The sequence below is a fragment of the Microchirus variegatus genome (genome assembly GCF_963457635.1).
Source record: "Microchirus variegatus genome assembly, chromosome: 8".
NCBI lineage: Eukaryota > Metazoa > Chordata > Actinopteri > Pleuronectiformes > Soleidae > Microchirus > Microchirus variegatus.
Window position 1 is genome coordinate 1346503 of NC_139809.1, and position 18075 is coordinate 1364577.

General features: G+C 41.3%; 1 protein-coding gene across 2 annotated transcripts in view; it reads right to left on the reverse strand.

Annotated features, from left to right (window-relative positions):
- Window positions 1-248: 248 nt before the first annotated feature.
- The window catches only part of plekha5 (pleckstrin homology domain containing, family A member 5), a gene marked incomplete at its 5' end in the record, with an annotated part of 88277 nt that continues 70450 nt past the window's right edge, over window positions 249-18075 (reverse strand). The window contains 18 exons of one of the 2 annotated variants that reach the window (XM_083893639.1): window positions 249-1224; window positions 2597-2681; window positions 2991-3133; window positions 3551-3684; window positions 4553-4714; window positions 4849-5058; window positions 7204-7325; window positions 8992-9112; window positions 10044-10199; window positions 10557-10715; window positions 11387-11488; window positions 11603-11752; window positions 12625-12705; window positions 12806-12868; window positions 15165-15245; window positions 15910-15963; window positions 17029-17148; window positions 17713-17796. In XM_083893639.1, the coding sequence (XP_083749765.1) occupies window positions 1155-1224; window positions 2597-2681; window positions 2991-3133; window positions 3551-3684; window positions 4553-4714; window positions 4849-5058; window positions 7204-7325; window positions 8992-9112; window positions 10044-10199; window positions 10557-10715; window positions 11387-11488; window positions 11603-11752; window positions 12625-12705; window positions 12806-12868; window positions 15165-15245; window positions 15910-15963; window positions 17029-17148; window positions 17713-17796 (2097 nt within the window). In that variant the 3' untranslated portion in view covers window positions 249-1154. The remainder of the gene's footprint in view (window positions 1225-2596; window positions 2682-2990; window positions 3134-3550; window positions 3685-4552; window positions 4715-4848; window positions 5059-7203; window positions 7326-8991; window positions 9113-10043; window positions 10200-10556; window positions 10716-11386; window positions 11489-11602; window positions 11753-12624; window positions 12706-12805; window positions 12869-15164; window positions 15246-15909; window positions 15964-17028; window positions 17149-17712; window positions 17797-18075) is intronic. The other variant, XM_083893638.1, reaches the window with a different exon arrangement.

Genomic DNA, 18075 nt, shown 5'->3' on the forward strand with positions numbered 1-18075 from the left:
AAGGAAGAACACTGCACTCAGTTACACCAGCAGCAAAGAACACACATGCATCCACCCATTAAAAATGTCAACATTTATTCAATATGATATAAAACAGATGGGTTATGAACATTTTCAAATCAAATATAGAACGTAACCATATGTCGGATACATCCTCCCATCCTGCTCTACCATGTACATTATATACACAGTAAACCTCTGATAATTACACTTTTTACAAACAAAGATTTTATTGCTTTTTACATGTGCTAATCTTTTTTCTTTTTTTTCAAACCAATATATTGTAAAATAGAATCAAAACAAAGAGGTTTCCACCTTCCATTTTAAATATCTCTCAGGATAAAAAAAATAGAGTTCATAATTGGTTTCTTAAACCCTTTTTTTTCTCATTTGTAGAAATACACTAAATCTCCTGTTAATTTAAATTATGTTTGTCTTTTTCCCCCAGACAACTTTATCAACGGTCATCCTGACAAGAAGAGGATTAACAACGAACACATTTTAGAAACCAATAATAGATTATAGTTTTAAACCAAAACATTCACATAAGTGTCAGAAACAATGCAACAGGGATTTTCAGTAGATCCAATTTTAAATAATTACAATCCAGAAAGAAGAGAAATTACAAATAATGTTAGTCTGGCCTCTCCTCTCTTTGTATAGTATATATCTTATATACTCATCTGAAAAATATTCTTTACAATAAATGGTTCAGTGAATTACGAAAGATTTATGTTAACTGAAACAAAGTGAAAATGTCTTCTTGAAAAATGAATGGGGAAAAAAAAAAGAAGAAACAGGCCAAAAATGTGTCATCACAGACTCAGAAACAGAGCTCTGTCTTTTATATACACACACACACACACACACACTCACCGGCCCATATTCAAACAAGGACCTAATAAAACCATATAAATAATACAACTTAAAAACGCCTCGTATGAACTCAAAAAGGAACTGCAACAATAATAATGTTAAAGCTGTCTCCAAGCGAGTGCACAGAAATGTCACAGAGAGAGTGGTTGGTGGCACAGGAGCTGAAGACGTCACAGTGAGCGTACGGAGAAGTCGTCGGTTAAGAGTCAAGACCCCCCCCTGAGTGTGGGCAGTTTCACCCTGTGTGGGCTTGTGCTGATGTCCCCCTGGGTGAGTTTTCAGGGGCGTCTTGATATTTCCACTGCTGTTTCCTTCATGTGTAGCTTTTTACTGAGGCCAGAGCCTGTGCTGCAGAAAGACAAGATGAGGAAAAAGTTCAAAAGTTGTATATAAAAGTAAACACTGAGTACTGGTGGAGTAGGATTCCCTATGTCCATGGTTCTCAAACTGTCGTACGTGTGCCACCAGTGGTACGCAAGCTTCCTCTGGTGGTACTTCAGAAAAAGATCGGAAATACTGTTCTACTGTTTATACCAGAGTATGTGATCATTGTGGATGATTGATAAAATTAGTCTCGAAAGTAACACTACTTTTCGTGCCACTGCACCGGAGTCCAGGCACCGTATACCAGTTAGCGCAATTAGCTGCGTTAGCTCCTTTAGCGTCATTAGCGCACCTACAGTCGAACTTGAGCGGTCTTTTTATTAAACGAAAAGAGCAGCGCTACAAATAACCAGCGTACCTGTGTACTGCGTATGTGCGCCTCTGTTTTAAAAGTTTAGCGTTACTTTAGAGACTCATTTTAACAATCGGGATTCCTTTAGAGTCCATGGAAACCCGTCTGTTAACGTTCCCAGCACTACAAAAAATACTCTAATTAAGGCCACGTTAAACTTCTCTGACTGCGTAATGTGTTGTCCCCTCGAGCCTTTATACTTCTGCGTCGTGGTGATGGATACGCACTGCAATTTCCCGCCCGATCAGTAGGGGTCGCTACGAAAGGTTGTTGTGCTTTTGGCTACAGTGAGCAATGGCGTCCGAGAGAGAATGACTGTTGTTGTTGAAACAGTGGCCGTTTCTCATTTTTCTGTGTCGCGGAACGCAGTTTTAAGATCATTTGAGGCGAGAAATTGGCCATTTAGAGTCTCCGTAACCTACGTAGAGCACTTTACGCAGGAGTATAAATTGGGCTTCAGAGTCTCCTTATCTCTTGCTCCATCTTATTCTAATTTCTCTATACCAGTATATGTGAGGAAGAGGAGGAGGAGCAGGATGAGAGAAAACAAGCTTATTGGGAATACATCTGCCTCCTGTGCTTGGCTGACTTTGCTCAGCCAATTTACACCACTGTATTTTAACATTGACATTATAATGGTGTTACTTTAAGAGCTCAATACTTTCTCAGGTGTTATTTGGTATAAAAAGTTTGAGAACCACTGTTCTATGTCAATTCAATATCACAGTCTTATTTGAGTTGTATCAGTAGGCAACAACAAATGCTGTGAGTAATAACACAGACGAGACAAAATGCAGCAGAGGTGGGAACAGCGTCAACAGCTGCAGAAACACAGAGCAAATTAAAACGCATCATAACAAATTCCCCCTAAATCGCTCCGTATGACATGCCGACGTCACCATAGGCCACAATGACAACACTTTAGCACTGTGAGTAGAGACAAAACAGGTTAATGAATGTGCTTACTGGTGCTACTACACACACATGAAGTGAGACCCGTCAGTGAGCTGAGGGGGCGTGTTAGGCGACTGTGGAGGGGGTGGAGAGGATGATGAGGAAAGGCTTTTCACTGCAACAAAACAGATCAACATGATGAGCACACTCAAATGCACACACCCAAAAAACAACAACAAACAGCATCTAGAAATAACGACTCACTGGCAATAAATAAAATGAATCAGAAGGACCACGTAAATCAAGGAAATTAAGCTACAGAGCAAATGAGACTACAATGATAAACGGCCAAACACATCTACAAAGCCAGCTGCTGCAGTTTAATAAAGCACAACATCAAAGTCAGCGTGGGGCTAACATTAGCTCTTGTTTCATCACATGCAGTCAACCCTGCCTCCCACTCCTCTGCAGGGACATACAGTACCTGCTACCAGTTTGCTGCGTTTAGAGGCCTCAGCTGCCAGCTCGTAGGAGATATTAATCATCTTCTCCTTCTCCTGTACGGTAACCTCCTCTTCAGTCTCCTCCTCTGGACTTAGAGCCGTGCTGGGCAACACATTTTGCATGCTGGGAGTAGAGACAAACGTCTTCTGTAGTAAACACTCCACAGCTTGGAAACACATTTTTAGTCTGAATATTTTAACCGCTGGATAAACAAAGCTAGCTTTCTGTAATTGAAGAGTGATGACATTTAGATTTGAATGCTACTGTGGCTGGGAGATGAGGACACTGACCTCTGTGCACATCTAAAGCACTGATCTACATGGAAAGAACAGACAGGCAGTGTGGCTGTGCCCTGTGGTAACCCTTAAAACCAACCTCTCTGCATTAGAAATGATTTTCTGCATGAAGTCTGCAGGGAAGTATTGGTGCTCATCTACACATGCAAAACTTATACCAAAGGATCCTTCTTTAATATCAAAGATTAAAAAAAAGGAAAAGCTACCCCTGAAGATAAAGAGTACAATACTGTAGCTTTCCTACCTGTTTCTTGCTATGAGGGCTTTGATGCGGTCGACTTTCTTTTGCTTATCAGCCTCCTGCTCAGGACTCAGAGCCTCCTCGGGGTCTGACTCGATGTAACGCTCAGGAATCAGCACTTTGTCAGGCACAGAAAGCTGAGGAGACACCAGAGAGCAAACATTGCATACAGATGATGTACCTCACAAATAAATAAAAAATGCAGGAAGATGACGTTCATACAGAATGATAGAGTACAGAAAACACCTTCTTTCTGTGCAGAGAAAAAAAGGGAAACATTCTGCAGCATCTTGATCTCATGCAGAAAAAAAGGTTACAGAGTCTGGGTGTTGTCGCTCTCAAAATGTGAACATGCTGGTGGCATCTGCAGTCAGGGCTATTAATCTCAGGATTATTATCCATCTTGAGCTAATCAAACCAGTGTAGGAGTCACTGGGATAAATGAGTTTTGTAGATCCCCCGTTTTGGCTGCACACATCGGTGTCATGAAGATGAATGTGCCCCATTTTTAGCACAGGCATGACATATTATGCAATATTTACAATATACAGTTTGCCCTAGAGGTAAATAATACATGTGACTTACATATGTTATTGTTCAAATGAAAAGGTTTGTTTTTACTCGAGTAAAGCAAAGGGTAACACGGCCTATTGTGTAATAAAACACTTTTCTTTTTTTTTTTTAAAGCCTGGAGATGAGTCCAGAGGGCAAATAAGGCACTGCTAAAGAGTAGCTGTACGTATATTATAAATAAGAATGTGATATTTAAATCATACACCGTGCTGCTGTAAAAGCAACACCTAAATATGTTTTTTCCCTACAAAACACATCTAGGCTTTAATCATAGTATTAAAATAGTCGTGCAATTTAATGATGATTTCCGTTACTCAGAACAGTCATAGCACTCAATGTTCTGCTGGTAAACACTTCCAAAATAATTGTGCCTGTGACAATATTAGCTTCCTCAGTGCGACGTGTGAGACGGCCCCCACTGCTGTGTCTCACCTCTCGGTCCACATTAAAGTTGTCAGCGTGAGATGCTTCTTTGAGACGTGCGATCTCCTCGGCCGGCGTCTCCTGCTCTCTCACCAGGTCCTGCTGCCTGAGAGACGCCTCCAGCTCCAGGATGTCACTGCTCATCACCACCTCTCTGCGTCTCAAGTGGGACTGAGAAAAGAGAATAGGTAACGAGCAAGATAAAGGTTCAGAGATCCGACCACATGACAAGAATTGCCAGGAAATGATTTCAACCTATTCTAAAATTCAATGCTGCCTCTAATAATAAATGTCAGTCACTCTACCTGCACGCTGCGAGTGTCTCTATTAAATGACTGACTGCGGGAGGGTGGGTTCTCGTGGCCGCTGCCCCGGATGTTGAGGCCTTTCTTCTTCTCCTTTAGGGCCCCCTGCTGGTGACGGCGGATCCTCTCCAGCTGCTCCTCCACACTCATCCTGGGCCGACCGCTCTCCGCAGCACACATCTGCTGCTCCACTGCACTACGTGGACGCTCCTGTGAGCCACAAAAAAAAAGGGACAACCACACCACAGACGAGCAGTCTTACTAATAATGTAGCATCATGTTCACATAATCACAGTGCTGACATTGAGAAGTTCCAGGGACCAGAGTCGAGGAGAAGAACCGAATTATCCAGTTCAGATCTGATATTAACTTCCTGATTTATCTGATTACAAGTGGACAGCGCCAAGTTAAGGTCTGAGAGCAGCTAATACATCCTGAATGTGCCCACAGAAACCACATTCAGAGGTGGTTTGAGGACCACCACAATATTAAAGGACTCATATTATACCCTATTTCTACAAGTTAACCTAGTAATAGTAACCTAAGAATAGAACACTCTGCGTACTTCCGCTCTTCCAGATATTATTGCCCTCGCCTGCACTCTCGCGTTTTTTAGGGACAAAATGGAGCTCAGCGAATTTATCAGTCCGACGCCAGATTGCGCGTGGAAGTCAACATCACGCGTTTTATCTCCTGTACTTAGACTGAGGCGGACCACAAAAACATGACCGTGTCGTCTTTTTTCACACTTTGCCTACTCATAGGACCCCCAGAGTAACAAATATAGGTATTAAAATGATTAAAAAGTTGATTTTGCATAATATGTCCCCTTTAACGTTAATTATAACGTGATTTATTTTTCTAATGGTTCTCTTATTGCATATTACAGCAGTGCGAGATACGCTTTGATTCACTCGACTCCTTTTTTACTCCCAATATCTGTCATTCACACAGTGACAATGGACACATCTGTGCAGTCAGACTAGTTTTTTTACGTTTTAAATGATGTTTTTACATCATGTTGTACTCACTACTGACTTAAGTGTGTTTGAATACAGCACAGTTGAAGCCAGATCTCAATATATACAGTCAAAGGAAACACATCACTGGACTCAGGTTAATGTGGTAAGAGTCGTAGAAAACACTGTCCACTGTGATCAAACCTCTCAGGATGATTGTTAATAATTTGCACTGAAAACTGAATGAAAATAATCAAACTCGACCGAGCAAGTTAATCATGTTTTTCTCTACTGATACTGAACATTTCTGAAAAATGACATTATGCTCCTTTTAAAGGAATGAACACTTATATTTATAACATAATAATTAAAATAATGATGGGGTAAATGTCTCTTTAACATTCACTCCTTTAGAATCCGATTGAGCAAACACATAATGGGAACAAACCTATTACTGTGCACTCGTACGCTCCTGTGTGGACACACATGGGTGCACTGAGAGAGACTGGAGGCCTGTTAATGCCTGAGCAGGAGAGGCTGATGATCGTAGCTGATGGTGTGAAGTGAACTGAAGAGAAGTTGTTCACTCTCAGGTTTGTGCCATACTTGGAGGGGCTGGTAGATGTGGATTCAGTCCAAAGACAAAGAACACAGTCTTCTCTGTGCAGACTCTTTAAGTGGACGGTATCCAGGAGGCTGCACTCTAAACTCTGTGTGCGTGCGTGCGTGTGTGTGTGTGTGTGTGCACACCCATGTGCTGCTGACATTTCAGAAAATACACAGATGTTCACTGATATTGTATGTACACACACACACAGGTTTCCATAACTTCAGAGGACATTGCCTTGACTTCTATTAATTTCCTGGAGACTCACTCTCACTTAGCCATAAATACAACAGGCCTAATCCTAACCCTGACCCTAACCTAACTATGTCTTAAAATCCAGTGTTTTACATCATGGGGACTTGATTTTTATGTCAACAAATTGAGGTCCCCACAACATAAGGAATACCAGGTGCACACACACACACACACACTCACACACACACCCCAAAATGGGGCACACCCTACACTGCGGTGCACTAATGACATGGTTACTATTTTTAAGTTGATAGTGTTTGAGGCTGGAAACGATATAAACTGAGCTTGGCAACAATGTTATGACTGAGCCTGACGCACACGCACACACACACACTCGCCACGTTAAGGGCGGACACTTGTGCACGTTAGCTTTTTTGTGCAGCAGCTTAATAACCAGAACAAACACATTAAAAGGGGTCAATGCACAGATCAAGAACTTTTTTTTTACTGGATAACGCAGATATATCCAGTAAAAAAAAAATAATATAACTAGTAGATGTAACATTACCTCCAGACTAAAGTTCTGGGACTCACCGTCATTGGGTCAAGCTTCTTGCTTTTCCTTAGTGTAACATATGAAGCTATGGAGCAGGATTCAGGCACTGGAGATTTGGTTCTGGGAGGGACAATCCCAACAGGATAGGACATTCCTAACACTGGGAAGAAGAGGTCATTTGTTTTAAGCTGTTACATGACAAGAGAGTGAATGACAGTATGATAAAAAAACATATTAATGCGTTTATCATCACCTCATACATTAGCTTGAAGGGAGTTTTCACATCGATTTGGTAATGAAGATGTTCTGTCTATTTGATTAAACTTGTGAATGTGTGAGACCTTCAATATCTTTAACCCAGGGAACATAGCACTGCATCAAGTGCACTCTGCAGACAGCTAGAGAAATCACTCCATGAGCACAAAACTCCTTCAAGGCCGATCACTTCTCCACAGTGTCAGTGCAGATCAAGAATTTGACCTCACAACACAGTAAAAGTGATCGATTTGAAAAAGTGTTATTATAACAAAACAAATCTCTCAAGATGAATAATTGTTCAAATAATAATAACAATCCTGAATCCAGATCTGTACATTCCTTACAACATAACCTCAAAATATGTTCTTAACTTTCTGAGTTGCACGACTACACACAGACATACTAAGAGACAAAGGGGCAAACCCTGGCAAAAATATAACCTCCTGAGCAGAGGTAATTATAGTATTTGGAGCAGGTTGCAGGCAGCATCAGCGACTTGCTCCCGCCGACTGTGGGGCTGTGGGGAACAGATGTGGAGCTGCAGTGCAATCATTCACATTCAGAGCACATGAATTATGCTTTGCATGCTGCTTCACTAAATACAGACCAATTTGCTGCTTAAAAAAGAAAAAAAACGAAAAAGTGTAATCCATCTTGCCACAGCAAATGTATAGTGGCAGGAAGTCTAAATAAAGCTGAGTAAATTCGACTAAACTATTCCCACAATTAGACACACTACAACCCATTTTATATTTGTATACTATCTTGTGTATATTTTATTATGTGCGTTATAGGATTAATACAGCTTCCTTTAATGAGGAAACTTGAATGTATGTAGGTATGTTTATGTGTGTTTATATGAGTATGTGTGTTACATTAGTCCTTTTATTATTGTACAATACGATGCTACAGTGCTGTATCGTATTGGTCTAAATTGTTTGCAGTATATATACATATTTAATTGTGTAATTATATGATATTGTAAAGTGGGGGCATGATGCACATGACAATAAATCTCTTGATTCTTGAAGCTTGTAAAAAATATTGCAGGATATACTATTAAGGAAATGCCTTTTCAAATGACAAGGTAATAAGTAAAACTTTTTTTTATAAAGGACACAAAATATCAAATAAATACACAGGATATTGCAATATTAGTTTTAGGTCATATCGACCAGCCCCATGTCAAAGTGATGACTATGTCATGATAACAAAGACTATCAACAGTCATAAAAGCTTTTTCTGCCACCGACTGCTATGTTTTTTTCCATGGGAGTGGGTGGAGGTGGAGCCGGTAATGGTCACTTGCCATGAGCTGTAACAATCTCAACAAAAGAATACGCTCCTCTGAGCAGCACTTCTTCTTTGTCCCCTTATTCTGACTGACTGACTGACCACATACACACATTCACACAGGATACGATAAATATAGAGTGTCAGAGGAAACTGTGTGGTATATGGAAAAAATACAGAGTATTTACTTTGTACAGGGGCAAGGCAGAGAGCAGAAAAAAAGTCATAGTAAATGGCAGAAAGGCTGAATGACTTTGACTTGTAGTTTGTGTTACCTTTATTTCCAGAGTGTTCCCGATCAGACGGATGTTCTGATCTGTCCTCGCCATTATTTTCATCCACTTCGGCGACCGTGGTGAGTTCAGGTTCACTCTTATACAGCCTGTAGTCTGGACTCTGCAGATGAACAACAAATACATTAAACACACATGCAGAACAGTACTGATTTAGAGGAGAGAATGTTAAGTTTGGGGTCACTTAGAAATGTCCCTATTTTTGAAGGAAAAGCACTTTTTTTCAATGAATATAACATTAAATTAATCAGAAATACACTCTATACGTTGTTAATGTGATAAACGACTATTCTAGCTGCAAACGTCTGGTTTTTAATGGAATATGTACATAGGCGTATAGAGGCCCATTTCCAGCAACCATCTCTCCAGTGTTCTAATGTGTTTGCTAATGGTGTTAGAAGGCTATTGGATGATTAGAACCCTTGAAAACCCTTGTGCAATGATGTTAGTACAGCTGAAAACATTTTTGCTGGTTCTTTGACAAAAGCAATGTTTGAGTAAATGAATAAAAATCATTATTTCTAATCTTTTCAATGTCTTGACAATATTTTCTATTCACATATTTTGGTGACTAAAAGTGTGAGTGTTAATGGAAAACACAAAAAAATTGGATAGGTGACCCCAAACTTTTGAACAGAAGGGTACAAAGTGATGACAAAAATGTATAAAACTAAAAAAAACACTCACTCAACACTCAATACTGACTCATTGATTAACAGACAAATGAAAAGGGAGGCAGAGGACAACTTAATTTGCAGCCAGACTGGTCAAACCAAAACAAAACCACAGAAAATGAAAGTAGTGCAATTTAATAGGAAATAAGAGGGAACGAAACAACAAACAAGGCTCCATCCAACTACCTGAAAAAAAATATGTGGGAAAGTATGGCATAGAGAACACAATGAGATTATGCAACCAAAAAAAAAATCAAGAAGGCGTCAGATGTTCACCCAAAAATAAAAATGGCAACCATCACAGTAAGCGATGATGTGATGACACAGGTGAGGGCCGGGGGTCGATCCAAGTGAGCTTACACTGTGTGTGCCATTCCTGTGATTGACCTTCCTCTCCTCCACCCTGTGGAGTGATGAAGGCCGTGCACCAGCATGAGAGGGCACAGGAGGCCCAGTGGGGAGGTCGGCCTGGTAAGACTGGGGTAGAGGTGGCCTTGGGGGAACCGTGTCCTCGTCCTGGGGATTATACACGGGCATGACTGGACAGGAATCAAGGTGACACGTGTCGCCACCACGCGAGCTCGGGGGCAAACACCAAGGCATCTGGTAGCGTGTAATTCTGGCTCATAGGCCGGGGCGAACCAGCTGATTAGCCAGAGCGAAGACTCCAGATGCTGCTGAAGAATGACTGACACTTGCACTCATCTGCACATAAATGCTTACGAGACATTCTGCTGACATTATATAAGCCCTGAGCTTATGGCTATCATCCCACAACCAAAGCTCAATTGCGAGAAATAATCCTGATAAATGACAGTTACAAGGTCACAGAATTTTTTGTTGTTGTCGTTGATTTTGTCTGCATTGGCTCACCTCGTTTTTGAGCTTACTGAAGTTGTTCTTGGGTCCATAGAAACCCATCCCATCAACAGCATTTCTCTGCGCTTTGCTTTTATTAAGGGCTTCCATCACGTCCTGAATCCTCCACAGCTCTTTCTGGATGTGGACATGCTGCTGACTGGGAGGTTCTGTCTGTTTGAGCAGAAAACATAACAGATATTCACAAATCTCCAGACATTACATGGAGCTTTACTAGTATCTCTGAATTCTGTGGGCTTACAAAGCCAGATTAACATGTAAATGGTAGAGCAAGAGGCAGAAGGAAAACGCCATGGACAGGAATGAGGGGAGATTATGTATGTGCTCAGGTGCTCAGTGAGCTCAGACACTGATCTGCTCTTGCTCCGACGGTCTGTGAGAAACAGTGGCCTTACAGCAAGATCAGTAAAGATGAGAGAAGAGGGAAAAGTTTGACTGGAGAAAGGAGGATACAGGAAGAACAGAAGAGCAACAGAAATATGATTAAAGGAATGTGAGAAGATTATGTTCAGTGTTCTTGCTGGTCCTCTGACTTCTACACAGTAAAAAGGCTTTGGTTAACCGTTACGTCTGTTTCTCTCACATAATGACAGCCATTATAAAAGACAGATTTAATTAAGGCCTGCTCTATCAGTGCTACAGTTACTTTACCTCCCCCCCACACACAGCTCAGAACACACTGTGTGAAAAAGGCTGAGCAGTTGCTCAAGGAAAATTCCAGGTTTGTTTCAAGGCTCTGAAGAAAAGCCTGAAGGTACTGACACCACGCCAACATTAGACTGACAATTTAAATAGCACAACTTTGGTTTCAAGGTTTATCCTACCTGAGGGCTTCCCAGAGCTTCTAACTGCTCCAGCAGATTGTTCTTGGACTGAGTCACATCTCCTTCCAGCTTGTCATATTCTCTCATTGACCGTTCCAGCTCCTGGTTAGGGAGAAAAATACTTTGTGAATGACAAAGTTTGAAACATATTTATAATAGCAACCCTGACAAAAAAAAAAAAAAAAGGTGTGCTTGTGAGTGTGTCGTGTGACTCACGGTGGTGACTCTGGACAACTCTCTGCAGGTGCTGAGCAGACCGCTCTGCAGTAAGTCTCTCTGCTGGACGACACTCTGCATGGCAGCAGGGTTATCAGCGCCGACCTCTATCTCCTGACTGGCTGAGAGCAGCGCCGTCTCCAGGGTGTGCTGAAGGAACACCAAACACACCAGATACACGCGCAGCATGAGCATGTAATTTGTCACCATAACCTTTCATATCAGCTAACGTTAGACAAGTCTTATCCGGGCATTTAAGTCTATAGCAAAAGCTCTCAGTCGTTCAAACTTTATCTGAACAATGACCTTGTTTTTCGGCTCCATTTTTTTTTTTTTTTTACAAATGATCAATTAAAGAGAATGGCAGAATACATCTCACGATACGATACATGGTCCATGATACCAATAATATCATGATAAAGGATTCTGTGATATCAATGTATCGCAAGACATTGAAATAGCGATACATCACAATATCTGTCTCAGTGAAGAAAAAACATCAGTGCAGGATTTCTCTATTTAAAACTCCCTGTAAACTCCCTCTTCTTTAGCCAAGTAACTTCTTTTCCCCCATTCATTTGAGCAGTGCCACCATGAGGAGAAATCAAGCAGCGACACGCGGCAAATGGAACCGTCGGGGACTGTTAACTTTAGAGCACCTTAGTTTGTTAATTAAAATATCAATACTTGCCCTGGAGTAACAATTATTGTATTGCACGAGGAAGGACAGTGATATTTCACCAAATCGATATATTGACCCCTCCCTAATCTCGAATTCCTTAACTATTGCTACATATGGCAGGCAAAAACAATGCGATACTGTTCAGTTAAGCATATCCTTAGCTCGGAATACTGAATTTACTTGGTTCTCTTTGCTCCTACAAGATAAGAACACCAGCGTTTTCCATCTCGTACATATCAACTCAGCTTGATCAGACTCTTTTTGGTATGTTTCATTGCCACTTGGCATCACAGCCATGTACGTTCATGTAAGGACGCAAAGTTGTGCGTTGTTAAGTCACCTTCTCTCTGTAGAGCTGCTGAAGTTTGTCCTCCTGTGTTCTCACCACTTTATCCTGCTCACACAACCTGCTCAGTTTGGTCTAAACAGGAAAAAAAAAAAGAAAAAAAAAGAGCTGTGACCAATTACAGACGGTTTGGACAGAGCTTTATGTCATGCAAGAGTATTAACCGTGAACTTACATCAGTGTCCACCTCTCCTGGCATACATGTGTAGGCGTGTTCTCTGTAATCATCTTGACTCAACTGCAAAGAAAGGCAGGACATCAGGCGACAGAAAAACACCAAATATGCAGACGCACAGAAGCCGGAGATCAAATGCAGCGTCGTGATACGGCCCCGTCACTGAGCCACAGAATTAGGCTGCAATTAGAGACTCGTATTTCAGACTTCAGTCTCAGTTTGCAAACCAACAATGGAAGAGTGGCCAGTCTAAACAGTCTCTGCGTCTCTCTACCGATTCTGGAGCCACACACAGTCGTTTGTCTCCATCAGCAAAAATGAGGGGGATTTTTTTTCTCCCTTCTTTTTGGAAATGCAACGGGAAGGAATGTTAAACAATATTGTTTACTGAAGTCTAGAGTCGGCACATAGGCCCTATGCACCAAATGTGTTTAATCCAGCACATGCTGTGCAGCTCTTCCCTTCACACAGCTGTGCTTAATTGAGAATGTGTTGCAGTGAGTCGCACTGTGCAATATTATTTAAAGTAACTGCAGAAACACTTTCCATATGTCGTCACACAGTACTGCATGGTGCTTACAACAAAAAAAGCATCCTTGGAAAAAAAAAAAAAAATCACACCTAAAACCAGATCAAATTATTTCAACTGCAAGTAATGTCACACACAGAAATAATTATTTTGTGTTAGTTTGAAAAAATGACAGCATCTTCCTTTGACTGCCGGATATTAATTGGAACCTGAACTGAACCAGAGGCATTTTCTTACTTGTTTTTGCCTTTTCTGCTTTTAGTATGTGATCATATCCAAGCTCAGATCAAATGTGTTCTCCACGATAAAAAGAAAATAAATTAAACTAAATGGTGTTTTGCTTGTACAGTATGTTTAGAATCATTACCCTGCACACCAAATACCCTATAAAGCTATGAGTTGTGTTAATATTATTTCATATTAAATTCATTGCTGGCCAACAGAGTCAAAACAACAAAAAATACCTTCCTGTCAAAGTACTTTCAGACTCCTCTGTCTGTCCAACACCTTATGTTCACACGTGTCATTCAATACTGTTTTTTTTGCCTCAATTCAACCACACACATTACAGTTAAAGTAGGTGGGACCAAAGAACCACATGGCATTCCACACAGAGAACATGCAGAGACTTCCACAGATCAGAGAGCTTCACTGTGGTGTTGTGTGGGGGGAAACTACAAGTGACACGAGGAGGAGGAGGAGGTCGAGGGGGGGGAGACTTCTGGCAGCTGAACAGGTGGGAATGCACTTGGAAATGCAGCTATTGCCAAGCTGGAATGTCTGACAATGAATGAAGAACGAGGTGAAGGTGGAGGGAAAACAGTCTTCAGCAGCACTTTTACGCCTCATCAGGCAGTCACAAAAGTGGCAAAATGATATCACGGCCATCGTCGGACACAAGCTAGCTCTCTTAATCATTTCCATCAGCAGAGTGGACAAAGGAGGTCAAGACACACATTTTTCTTGGTAAACCGTCTCCCTTTCTCCACCTTCTTTCTCTAAAATGAAGGCGGAGAAAGGGAGAAAGTTTACCTAGAAATAGATTCGTCTTCTTCGATGCCTCCTGGCCATATTAGGTAGGTAAGTCCACTTAATGGTTGGTGCTTAAGTGTGTACACACTTTAACCACTAAGGTGCACTAACAACAGGGTTGGACTGACTGGAAAATAAGTTAAATATAGCATTGGGCTCCCACTGAACTGCAAAAAATAGTATCGAGCTTAGAAAAAATGCAGCAAGCCTATGTGCTAAAAGTTACAAGTTTGACAATGCAGAATCATTATAATCCTCCTGCCAGGTCCAGAGGGTTCGCTGAGAGAAAACACACATTCCACAAAGGGTGGCGAAGAATCACACACTGACCTTCACTGGTTTCGGGCACAAGCCAAAACAAGATGATTACGAATGAGGACTACAGTCTACCTACGTGATCCGAGTGTGACCACAGCCTGAACTTTTGATTTGATATAGTCCCACTGCTAGATAAATATATTCTAAACAGATAGAAACATGTAGAATAAAGGTTAATAAAGGTTAATAGCACCCACACACAAACCTGAGAGTGAGGAGGGGATTCAAACTGCACAGTGAAGCATACACATCAAACTACTCATTTACAAGTCATGCCCATACTCGGCATGACTTCTCCTCATAATGGGGGGGAAACAGTCAAAAGCAATGGATGAGGACGAGCTGGCAATACAAACGATACAGGAGGACCATTCTCGAGATGCCACGGAGACTTGGACGTCGCATTGCAAAAAACAGACCAAAAAGAACAACAGTGACGTGGTGAGGATGAGGCGGAGCACAGCCTTTGGCCGGCCTTACTTGCTGGTAAAGTTGAGGCCTCGGGGCAGAGTTCTCAATCAAAGAGTGAGTCATGACGATTAAAGGGTCATTTTCCTTCATCTAGTCCAGTGTGGAGAGGAGCGATACAGCAAGTGTCAGTTCACAGCAGTGCTTCAATTCAGAGACAACACCCACAAATGTTGTTACGTCGCCTTGTGCTCTTTCAGCAAGCAGACTCAAACAAAAAAGGAAGCATCCACAGTTAACAGGGACGGATACAGCAGTGAGAAGCAAGAAGAGACCCCTCCTTAAAGGAAAACACTGTCGGGGCAAAATTTCAGTTTTGTTGCAATGTATGTGGCAAATTATGTCCCCCATATTTTGTCTTAAAGCAAAATTACAGTACAATATCAGTGGCTACATGAATCAGCAAATTTTCATATTTAATGATCCTCTCAAGAATCACATTATTGTGTTTCTGTATTTACTCAAATTCTAAATGCAATTCAGAACAATAAGTACACAACATGTTTAAGTTGGCATCCATTAGCAGGCACTGGTCGGCAATGTGGTAAATAATGCTTGTGCAGATGACTAGAAGTGTGGATGGTTGAGCTGGGGGATGGATCAAGAATCGAGGGACAGGTGCTGCTGCAGTCTAACTTCATTATCTCCATATCTTAAATGATGAAGTGCATTAATTACTATCATTAATAGCAAAGCATTGAATGAGTTTAGTCTATGACAGGAGGAGACAGGGCCATGCTTTCATGCATTACCCCACCTGATTGTCCAAAAACATGAGGTTCCTTTGGAGGTGATGAGACAGTATGTCATTCTAGCATCAGCAGCGACGGAGAGAAAAGAGAAGGCAACAGGAGAGTGAGTAGTGTGCACACAGGCGCACACACACACACACACACACACACACACACACACACACACACACACACACACTCCCACTTTCACACACATATCATGCACTGTGTACCCAAATAGCCAGGGAAGGAAGGACAGTAGGACTGACCAAGGTGAATAAATGAGTTCAGGTTCCAGGTGTACCCAACAAAGTAACCGAATGAGAACACTATGGGCCAAGTTCCTTTAAAGCTAAATAACCATGTATAGGCTTTTAAATGGGCCTGGGTCAACAAAAACACAGATAAATCAGGAAGCTGAGGTAAAAAAAAACAATAATTAAAGATTACATAAATAATACAAGTATTCCAGTATCTTACTGTTTCTTCATAAACTAAATTAAGTAGTTCTGTTACATGGAGACTTCAAATTAACTGTGGAACAGCGAGTAAAGACTTAAAAGCAAAGTCATCCCTAACCCTTATCACTCAAATTCCACCAATCACCGCTTCAAGCCTGGTTGACCTACATGAGCAACGGTCAAATCTGTAATCAGTCCTCTTAGAAAAGACTAACATTGTGAATCCTGAATTGATATTAACATTTGCCAGTGGCCTCGACCTCTTTAGCTGATCACTCTTTAAGCTGTGCAGTGGCTTTAAGCTTCATTTCTGGGTAACAACTGTCTGGACTCCTCGTGGAGAAATAAATGAAGCAATCGACAGCTTTGCTCATGCTGACATGGCACAAACGTGATAATCTCCTCAACTATAAAAAGCCAGAATTTAGTTTTACAATAATAACATTATTGTCTTTTGCAAAGTGAAGAGGCAAACCCCAAAATATGATGAACTAATTACTTAAAGCCAAAGTAAAGGACTTTTAAGGAAAAATGCCCTCTTTAGTTCCTTTCCCTTAACATCAGCCATGTGTGAAGTCCAAAAAAAGATCCTCTGGATCAAGATGGATGATGTGTGAGGTTGAAGGTGGCATACACACTGCACACTAACACACACGCCTGCAGAGGAATCTCTGGGGGCCTGACCTTTGGGTTGTCGCCATCCATGTTTAGTTGCATAAGCTGCGCTACAGTGTGCTCCCGGATACTGTTTAGCTCTGCCTGCTGCCGTCGCAGCTTTATCAGAAGCAGAGTCAGTTCCTCGGGCTTCAAGGGAGGCAGGGGAAAAACAGCCACAATGAAACAAAGACATATCCCAGAGGGAGTGGGAGAAAAAAAAAGGAGAGAACACACCGGGACAGGAGATTTAGAAGCATCAGGCTCCTATAGGGATAAGTGAAAAGTTGTTATATTCAGGTACTGAGTTTTCATGCAGCTCAGGATTTTGAGATTACAGCCACGTCATGCAAAATCTACAGGTCCGTTCAAGGCAGGAGAGTTAAGCGTTTATAACACAAACTTTATAAGAAATGCGAGGACACAGTAAGGAGTTACCAAAGTGAGCACAGCCCAAATCCCATCACTTGGAACAATGTAAATCTGAGCTTCGCCTAAATCTGCGTGTAAAGATCCTGTCATGATGTATTTGTGGAGGTTAATGAAAGACAGAGAGAGGCAGGTGGCGTTACAAAAATAGCCTTATGTTTCTCTCTATGTGTAGAACCCCAAGGAATGAAATTACTGGGTGGTATATTACATTTATATTCATACACATAGCTTCGCTGAGGAGACTGCTGAACCTGGACAGACAGAAAGCAGCGATAGACTTACTGTTTTGCCCTGGAGAGACTGGGCATTGATCGTCTGGACTGGGATCCCTACAGGCATGGACCGCCTATCAGGTGGGTAAGCATACTGCAGGACAGAGTGAATCAAGCAGAAAACTGTCAGTGACACTATCTGTTGTTCTGAGGAATTACTTTTAGACAAAGGCTTCAATCAAATACAAAGAAATGCATGAGAAGCTTTCAATTATCTGATAGTCTGGTTTGTAGTGATTTAGTGAACATAATATATATATATATATATATATACACATATATATATATATATATATATATATATATTTACACACATTTACATACATACACACATATAAACACACATATGTGTATATGTATACATATATACACA